Source organism: Pinus tabuliformis, chromosome 2_1 (assembly GCF_031772625.1).
Source record: "Pinus tabuliformis cultivar Carrire ecotype Pingquan chromosome 2_1, CPIR1, whole genome shotgun sequence".
Classification (NCBI taxonomy): Eukaryota; Viridiplantae; Streptophyta; class Pinopsida; order Pinales; family Pinaceae; genus Pinus; species Pinus tabuliformis.
This window is the reverse complement of record NC_142299.1, coordinates 661,052,250-661,062,808: the sequence shown is the minus strand read 5'-3', so window position 1 is coordinate 661,062,808 and position 10,559 is coordinate 661,052,250. Positions and strand designations below refer to the sequence as shown.

The following is a 10,559-nucleotide window of genomic DNA, read 5'->3' as shown; positions in this document are numbered from 1 at the left end:
TGAATTTTGACTACCCATGTGTAGTATGAACCTTAAAAGGTTAATCTAGTTAAAACCTACACCCTTAATTAAGGTTAAGGGTTTGGTTATGCTCTGTATGATAGAAGTTATGTTGTTAGAAAAATATTAGGTTATGGTTGTGTGTCCTAGTTCACCTCATATTTTATACCCTCAATCAATACTACATGAAATTAATAAGGCCATATTTAATAATAATACGAAGTTATAACAACCTTTAACCAATAATGGGTCAAATGATTAATTAAACCTTAATGATACATTTACCTTAAGGATAGTAACCCTAAGGAGTTGTTTTACATATAGCCTTGGAACCTAGGATGATCTCCTTGTTCAATGATTTAGTTTAAGAGGATTAGCATCCTTAAGGATGAGCCTAAATAATACTTGGGTTAATGTATATAGATTTAAGTATACACACATACATATGATTGTTATTCAAAAAGTACATACTTTTGTAAGTGGGAAAAGAAATACCTTAATGTTGAGAATAATCCAATGTGTTTAGAATCCTAATATTGAGTTCCTGTGGGGGGGGGGGAGGTTTAATCCCTAGATAGAACTAAACATATCTCTAACCCAGATAGAGATCCCTTTCCTAAACGCTTGAAGTAACTGATTCTTTGATGGCATATGCTTGTCAATATCTAAAGGTTAAAACAAACTAATTTTATACTGAATCTTTACAGTCGATTTGATTATTACATGAGTATGGTTTACAATTGTGTATCAACCTTGTTATCAATGTTATTATAACCAGAGTCCCAGGGGGGTAGCTCAATTAGTGATCAATGTAATGTGAAAACTAAGTGATCCAAGGTTTAAATCTCACCAATTGTGACCCAGTTTATGAAGAGGAGGACATGTTGTATACCCCTAGAGGTTTACTAGTAGCTTTGTGTCAGGCAGACAGTTGGGTTCCTTTGGGTTACAAAAAAAATGTTATTCTACCAAAAAAAATGGGTATGTATATGTTTGCTTAAACGAGTGGCATTACACGCATTATGTGCTCTAATACATTAACTTGTTACCACTATGTTTATATCTAATAGATCTAAACTTATATTCACTTTTATTATTGTCAAAATTGAAAAACCTAGATAGTAGATTGAGGTTATTTTTATCAAATTATCACTAAGAGGGTAGATCTCTTTCTCTCTCTCTCTCAGGGTGTGTATCTATTAGCACCAAATTTATGGATCATTTCTCAAGTTGTTACACATATTCTTTAGTGAGCCCTCACTTTGTGAAAAGAATATGTGGAAGCTACATGCTTGGTTCCTTGGGAGCAACCTTTGTACCCATAAATTGGAGAGCTAACTACTTTGTATCATTAATATTCAAGTATGATTACAAATCTTAGAGTTATTATTTTCACTTTTAAAGAAAGTAATTATTTTAACCTTTATTTGGGAAGGCCCAAATGTCTTAAACGTTATAATTAGAGCTATGATATCATACGTAATCACTTTAAGCAACAAATCTAACCTACATGTATTACATACACAAATTCAAACTATTAATTGATAAAAATGAAGGAAATTCAATTAATAGTTGTCTAATCCAGGTGAAAAGTGAGTGGTGGGAATATTACTTGAGAAAGGAATAAATCAACTCATCCAGAACATTGTAAATACAAAAATATCGTGCTCCAGTCTTTGATTCATCTCACTACAATAAAGTGTGGGGGAAAATTGTCCATCCAACCAACCTCTCAGTGAAGACAACTAAGAACCCTTAAGCCCTCAATCAATTACTTATGCCAATGTCTAATCTTCACTTCCTAGGAATTCTCTAGGGAAAAGATGCCTCACACCCTTCTCCTCATCCATTAAATAGAACTCCTTGTCATCCATTCAAGGAAACACCAATCTTAACATTTTTTTGTTTTAATTTTTCCATAAATTTATATTTACTTATATTTACTCTTTTTATTTTATTGGTAAAATAATTATTTTTATTTATTTGTTATGATCTTTTACTTTATTTGCTATTATTTTTCTATTTTGATACCATTTGTTTATTTATTATTATTACCTATTTAATAGTATGAGACATCACAACTTCATTTTTTTATTCTCATCCATAAACCCAAAACCTTCCCTATTATAGAGCCCCTCCAAGGTTTCCTCTAATTCTCTTAGACCCCTATCATCTTTAAACTTTTTATCCCTTTCATAGTTATTTCCTGTGTGATTTTCTCCCCATTTGTCATAGTCTTTTACAATGAAATAATAGTTGTATTCATATTGTCAACTAGTCCAATTACACCTAACTTCTTTAAGGGTTATTTTTTTCAACTGAAGAAATCACGCCTAGAGCAGCTCTCAAGCATACATAGTCATGCCTGGGATTGGACCACGAGACTTGTGGGGACCAAACCTCTACATGTAGCCATTGGGCCACAACCTCAGGACTACTTCTTCAAGGGGTTACCCATCCCTTTATAATTGATAGGCAGAAAAATAATTTGCAATCCTCGAAAGGGGCATTTTCTCCAACAACCTCAATTAAGGATAGTTGTTTTCCATTTTTGGCCCAAGGACATGAAATATTTTCTTCTCCTTTGATTGGGTTTGGGTATTTCTCTTCAAAAAAGCCTACATCTGCCATCACCTTTACTGGAAAATCAAGCGTGCCTTTGCTTCTAGGTCTCAAATTATATGTCCCCAATTCCAAGGGATTGGATTCTTGTGTGCCATTTCCATACAGACAACAATCCATATTAGGCCCTGCAGTGGAACCTTTTGGAGCTTGTCCAACATCCACACCCTTTATGATTACAAGAATATCTCTAAGAGGTGGTGGGTTTGAATTTTTTATTCTAGAAAAAACTAGGTAGAAAGTCACTAAGGGATTCCAATTCTTTAGATCCATCTTCATTTCCCCATGTCCCTAAAATATTTTTTTTTCGAGGAAATACTTTAATTTATAGAGTGAGACAAAGGGGCATTACTCAAGTTTGCCCTACTGTCCTTGTTGTTTTTTATGATATCTTGGTTAGATTCTTTCATCTATCTATTATTCGAGTTCTATGCAACTTTTATCAGTGTCCCCATTTAAAGGTCATCGGAGTTCACTTGAACCCCTACATCTTCTTTCCTACTCATAAACTAAATTGTTTCCAATTCCAATGTCTGTAGACTTCTTAGATGCTTCCTTAGAGTCCAATTCTCTTACATACTTAGATAATTGTATTCTACAACAAATTGCCCATAACAATGGCAACATACACATCTAAAAGGTATCACCTCGTAGTCTAAATTGAGATGGAAAATATCATCTCCCCTTTTAATTTCCATTGACTTTGAAAAAACTTTGCTCGTCTTTGGCCCTACCAATATCCAAGTCATGCCATAATACCCAATATCTTGAAAGGGTATGTTTGCTTCATAAAAGGTACCTAAAGTGTTACCATTTTTTTCGAACATCTCTTCAAACCATATAATCATTGGTAGTTTGGGAATATGAACCTATACTAAGAGAATGTCCCCATTAGCTTACCATGCATCAAACTCTATATGCCATATCTTCAAGAACAGGGATTGGGATCCTACTTCCAATGTTGGTGCAATATTTTCTCTACTTCATTGGGCATCATAAGAACCTAAACTAGCCACCATTTTACTAGAATCAAGGTCCCTACCATTAGCTCAAAATTGAACTTGGTCCAAATTTTCAACTCCTCACTACTCATTTACTTTTAGGGATGACATCTTATCAACACCCAATCACCCATCTCCATTATGTCATCTATTTTAGTTTTATCGCCCAGGTTTAGGATAATGGTCTCTTATTCTCCTTTGATACATTTACACTTCTTTAGCTTTCTTGAGCCCTCGTAAGATTGGAGTCCTATCACCTCCAAATCCAAGGGTGGAGCACCACCTAGTAGTAACATCATACTAAGAAAACCAAAAATGGAAAAACAATCATGCTAATTGATAACATAATAAAAATAAAACACTCTTTACATACCTCATTCAATGTGTTTTTGTATTCATACTTAGAGTGCAATAAACCATCATCCTCCTTTGACCATGCATTCAAGGTTGAAGGATCTATAGTATTGGATTCATAACTCCAAGTGTGGGGTGAAATGCTTAAGTAATTGCAGTTTTTAGATTAATTGCCCATAATTCATATCACCCTTTTCTCCATTTGTCATGAGGTTCTAGCACCTTATTGTATCTAGTTCATGTGCCAACTCATTGTCATAGTGGTCTCCTCCATGGGCTTGGACCCTAGATGGTGTATCTTGTTGAAGCCTTAGGTTACATCCAAATGACCTAAAATAGGGTTGGACCAAATCCCTTGTCCCTCTAATGGATCATTCGTGAAGTCAACGACTTCCTCATTATACCCTAATCTACCTTCTGCATGGTCTAAGTTTGACATAATCTATGATAGGTTTACCTTGTGTCCACCTTGGCTGCTCCTGTAGAACCCCATCCAATTGGTTTGAATGTATACCCTATTGCCGAAAACCTACCGTGGAAACCGTATTCCCAAAAATGAAGTTATTATATATAAAATATATGGTCAAGGTGGGTCTAGTGATATTAAACCATGTAGCAACACATGACCCTTTTGATGATTTTATAGTTTTCTAATAGTTAATTCTTTGGTGCTCCTTCAAATATGATCTCTTCACTATAACTATTAGCTCCAAAGCACGAGCCTCGTAGATATCAACAATATTATTTGCCAATCAATTGTTTTTTAAAGGCTAATCTCTGATTATGGAATGGAGGGATTGGGAGCTCCCATATAAGAGACTAATTTCGATATTCATTAGAGCATGAAATAGACATATGTTTCAAATATGGCAAACCATACAGAATATTGCACTGAGTAGCTGACCTTGATGCCCTAATTATGCTTTCATATTCTTAGTATATTGCCTTTACAAATGCATGACCACTTTGTGATTTCCTATTTCAAAGCTTTTCGTCAAAAGCCTCATAAGGTTAAACCTTATCAACAACACAAATGGTATATAGGCTTGATCATGTAAACCCTACCATGAAAAACCTACTATGGTAACACTACTCCAACCATTGAAACACAACCATCCTATATTATATGGTTTATCATAAGTGCCTTCAACTCATCATCTATATTCGATGCTTTTAATTCAATAAGTTGTTCTATTTCACCACAAAGGTTTTTTCCCCTGTTGAGTTCAATTCACTATTCAATATGTTGCAGAGTTACTACATAGTTCAATTCACTGTAAAGTTTCGTTAAAAAGAGCACACACAAATTGTGTGTGGAAATAAACGACGTTGTCTACCAAGACGACAATTTCACTCGAATATTTTTTGGCAGTAATTTGGTAATTTTTGGATTGCAAAATCTTAATTCTTTAATGTTTCAATCACGATTTTAAAACTAGAAATAGATTTAGCATCATCAAAAACCTTGTGGCACCCCAAATTTCACAACTTCACAACCGTAACCTGGTTTTTTAAAAATTTCGACTAGAATTAACTAAAAATCTACTAAAAAAATCAATATTTCCGAGCGAAAATGTACCCTATATAAACTACATGGAAATAATTCTATTAAACATAATTTTATTTTTTTTCAAACTTCTTTTAATTTAAAAAATAAAAATAAAATTATAAAATTTAATCATTTTAATTTATATAATTTTTTTAAAAATATTATAAAACCAAATTTAAATTAAAAATATTTTAAGTAAATATTAAAAAATTAGACCATTTACAACTACCTAAAATCACTTACTAAAACTCCTTTTAATACTTACTTTTAAACATTAATATAAAAATAAACACATATGCTAGAATCATCTTTAAAATTATTGGGAAAAATTTTGGGTAACACATTAAAATACTCCACAAAACAACTTTCCATACTCTTTTAAACATTAAAACTTACTTACTTTTAAACATTAATATAAAAATAAACACATATGCTAGAATCATCTTTAAAATTATTGAGAAAAAATTTGGATGACACACTAAAATACTCCACAAAACAACTTTCCATACTCTTTTAAACATTAAAACTTACTTAAAAACGATCATATTTGAAACTTAAACCTGACAAAATTGGAATCATTTTTGAAATTTTCCAGAATTATTGTTAAAAAATTGTGATGAGAAAAACATTCTCACACTTCAAGATCATTGAAAAAAAATTGTGGTGGAAAAAGGGTCGTCACACTGAAAATCCCTTTTAGCGGTTAGCGAAGCGGCCAACCATTTTCTAATTTATCGTGTCTTCCTTAGCTCCATATTTTTATTTGACGCTGCGCACGTATCACTACATATACGCGAATTTCAAACATTTCTTCTGGTGTTATCGTGTCTTACTTAGCTCCATATTTGTATTTTACGCTGTGTATATAACCATACCTACGCGAACTTCAAAACATTTCTTCGGGAGTGGCAGGCAGAGTTAATCGACCGAAAGCCATGGCTGGGATCAAAAGGGCATTCGTTCATTGCCAACGGGCAGCAGTATTGCTCCGCAACGCGGATCGAACACCCAACCTCGCCCAGGCAAGAAAATTTGCCCCTCTATTCCGCAGGTACAGTCAATCAACCCATCCCAGAGTACATCATTGTTGATTTTCCAGTGTATTGATCGTCCAACCGCTGTTTTTTATTTATTTATGTTGTTTTCACAGTGAATATGGCAATCCAACTGCAGGGTTATCCCTGCGGTTCTCCACTGAATCTGAGGTCGGGAGTTCGAATCCTACAGGTCATATCCTTGACGAAAACAAACGCCGTTTCCTAAATCAGTAAATTTCCCATCAATCCTCGCTTGATTATTGTCCTTGTGGTTAAACTGAATACTTATATGATACGAAATTATATGTGTGATTGATTTTATCTTGTTTCAATGTCATTACTGGATTCATTCAGGAGATATGATTGATTGATGCAGGTTGTTGTATAGAAGCAAGCAAAGGGGTTTGCTGGAACTTGATTTGGTGCTTGGGAAATGGGTGGAGGAGAATATTCAGTCTCTAGATGACACCCACATAAAAGCACTTGTAGAGGTTCTGAACCTGGTAAGGCCGTAGTTCTTTTGTTGTCGTTTTTGAATTGATTTTTTTGACTATTGTTCATGTCCCTTACGCCTCTAAGAATCAAAATACGATGCATGTTGGTTGGAATAATATGACTTTCAGTAAATGTGTTTCGGGGTTTATCAAACACAGACCCTGCAATCTTAAGGCGCTTAAGTTTGAACATCACTTGGGGGATACCCACTGGCCCTGTGAAAATTTTCCGAGAATCCTCCAATAATTTCAGAGCATTAGCAGTAGTCTATGGATGGCCCTTTATTAGCCTCTAGTAGATGCTATGGATCTTTCAAGCCACGGTGAGAAGGTGGGTGTGGATCTTTCAAGCCACGTTGAGAACGTGGGTGCCTAATATATGAGTGCCCACATAATAAATACGTATTATGTTTGAGCCCTGAACTTTGCAAGCTCAAAATCAAGAGGAAAAAACGTCAACGTTCATGTGCCTTGAGAGAAGGCAAGCTCTAAGCCATATAAGAATTGATTCAAAAATTTAACTACAAGAATACCCATCATTATGGTGGTTTGCCCCACCATCACTTCTGGTCTGGTGTTTGTTTGATGTTGGATTGTTTATGATTAGTATGTGAGTTACGCATTAGATAGAATATAGCTAAAACTTGATACCCTAAATCCTTAGAAATCTTTTGTTTGTAGCTATCAAGTAAGATGAAAAGGTGCTTCTCTTGAGCAATATAGAAAAGTGCAGGCAAGTGATCTATAGGAGCTCGATTTCTAGTGGAAGTCCTTTGGATAAAACGCAGAATGAAGCATATCAAGATATTGTTTAATGAGTGCAATCAAATTGGAAAACATAGTAGAGGGCTTAGATATGAAATCCAAATGGTAGCTGGCCTGGAAATTGTCTACAGACCCTATGCATAAGATTTAAATGCTAGCTGGCTGGACTATCAATTGCCACAAGTGGAGTTGATGAGGATAGGCTTCAAGATGTGTAGTAGGTCATTTGGCCACATTGACATTAGACAACTGTGTCATGTTAGAAGAGCCCAGGTTACCAAAATCCTTGGGGATGTTTTATTTTTAGTTGACAAGTAATGAGTTGAGCTTGGTACCCGACTTGGACATTATCATTTAGTATTAAGAACAAAATCCTAGAAATGTCTTGAAAGGAAAGGTGAAGAAACCTACCGAAGAATCCAGTGATGCAGACAAAGTAAAGTATGGAGAGTCATAAATATTTGCTACGACACTGATGGTATAAAGCATAAAGGACAATTTTGTCCCATACATTTCAAATATAGACCATGCTCAAGAAATGTATGAAGCCTTATCAAAATTATTCACTATTAAGAACATCGGTCAAGTATCAAGTTTGAAGAATGAATTAAAGATTACAAAAATGACAAAGGATGACACTTTGACTTCCTTCTTTGTAAGGATATCTAGAATTAGAGATGAACTTCAAGTCATAGATGAAATTGTACTGGAAAAGGAACTAGTCATTACTGCATTATTGGGATTGCCACCTACTTGGAGTTCTTTTTGCTTAAGGTCTCAACAGTTGGAAAGAAGCTCCTACCTTTGAGCAATTATGGAATGCTTGCACCCAAGAAGAAATGAGAATTTCATTAGTATCCAACAATGAAGAAGAAAAGGTTTCAAATGCATATTGCGCTTTTACAAGAAAGGAAAATTCAAGAAGTCAAAAGGGCCAAGAAGGAAGGTCGATATGTCCAAAATAGAATGTTACTAATGCCACAAAATGAGTCATTATAGAAGTGACTGTCCTGACAATCCGAAGAACAAGAAAAGAAACAGAGACCAAGCCAATGTTGCTAAACCAGGATCTCCAAAGAAGAATAAACCTGAAGAATTGGGTATAAGGGACTTACACTACTAAGTCCTTTGATCCAAGCCTTAGTTATTTTCGTTGTTTGATTTCTAGTATTTGTAGGTTTAACATATTTTGGAAAAACATTTTTGATTTGTTTTTATAAGGTTATAGCTACCCCTCAAGCTTGGAGGGAGCCCTCACCAACTTCCAAATATAAGTATCCTATTACCTTTTCATTTTTAGTTTTTCCTTATCTAGTTTTGCTTGTACTAAATACTAATCAGATTTCTATTCGTATTTTCCTTGTTTAGGAAAAGCTTGCTAAATACTCAAGGATTATGGAAGAAGGTCTCACAAGACAAAGCATTGAAATTACAAGGTTTGTTAAGAAACAAAGGTATGTCTTAAAATATAAGCTTTTGCTCTCTTCATGATATTCATTTTTGTTAAACTATTACTAACATCATTGTGTTTAGCTCTCCTAAATCTTAAAGATTCTTGATTGGGTGATTCATCATTAAAAAAATCTACCACCCTCATATCTTTGATTACTCTTGTGGAACCTTAGAAAGGTTCTCTGTGAAAAACCCTACCTTAAGGGTATGTGATGATAATGTGTGAAACCCTAGCTCTGCACTGTGGAGAAGCCAAGGCTCGTTACAATACACTCCAAGCTTTCTCTAAGATACACCTATAGGAAGCTTGGCTACCCAAAAACCCTTACAATGAGTTATGAGGTTCTATAAATAGCAAAGGGTGGGGTGACCCTCGACCTTCCCCTTTGTGACTCTTCACCTACCCTCATGACTCTTCAACTACTACATGACTGTTACATTTGACTATCGACACTTGGTCTTTCACTTTTACAACATGTTACAATCTGCACATGTACCCATGTGAGGCAAAACAGGCTTGAGTAAGCCATGCAAGACATCACTAAGACTTGAACAGCTGTGGGAAGACCAACTCTTCGACATTCTTGCAATGATCGACAGTGGCGAACCGATGCCAAGCTTGGTAGTCCATGATGGTGTCCGCGTGCTCAATGGTGACATCTTGCTGAAAGCGAACTCTTGCCTCCATTGCATCTGGGTACATTGATTTGGCTCCTCTGTCCAACTTGTTTGATAACATGTGCATCATAGTCTTGAGTGCAGCTGGATCAACAACATATTGATGCATAGTGTCTGTGTTGATTTCCAAGTCTGTGCTGGTGGCTATGCGCATCAACTCGTCGAAGTACATGTCCAGCTCCAGTCGGACTTGGTTCTTCATCTTTGCCTCGGTGAGTGTGCTAACGGATGGGATCGCATGTGTGCGTGCGCACAATGACATCCATGCTCCTGAACACTCATGCATGTGATCGACAACACTGCTCACCCTGTCTGCTTTGTGCCAGCTGCTGGGATGGGTCTATAACCTGTATAGGCGCAGTTTCATCAGTCTGTGCATGTTGCGCCTCCTGCTGTACCTGTTCCTGCTGCGCTTCCTTCTCTCCTCTGCACAACTTCTATTCTTCCTTGAGTTGTCGCTTCAACTCTTGCAACTCCTTTTCTGTTTCCTCCATCTTCTGTTTCTCTCTTTGCCTTTATGCGATCCTCCTGTCGCGCTGTCGCCTCATAGCCTCAATCTCCAAAGCTGCTTTCATCACGAGTGGATTTGCTTTGAACTTGCAGCTTT

At 35.8% G+C, this 10,559-nt stretch overlaps 1 protein-coding gene across 1 annotated transcript in view; it reads left to right on the top strand.

Moving 5' to 3' along the window:
* The first annotated feature begins 6,292 nt into the window (after positions 1–6,292).
* LOC149202322 (succinate dehydrogenase assembly factor 2, mitochondrial-like) overlaps positions 6,293–10,559 on the top strand; it is a 40,531-nt gene continuing 36,264 nt past the window's right edge. Inside the window, exons 1-3 of the mRNA XM_089403153.1 lie at positions 6,293–6,577; positions 6,677–6,793; positions 6,940–7,066. Coding sequence (XP_089259279.1) covers positions 6,462–6,577; positions 6,677–6,793; positions 6,940–7,066 — 360 coding nt within the window. The 5' untranslated portion in view covers positions 6,293–6,461. The remainder of the gene's footprint in view (positions 6,578–6,676; positions 6,794–6,939; positions 7,067–10,559) is intronic.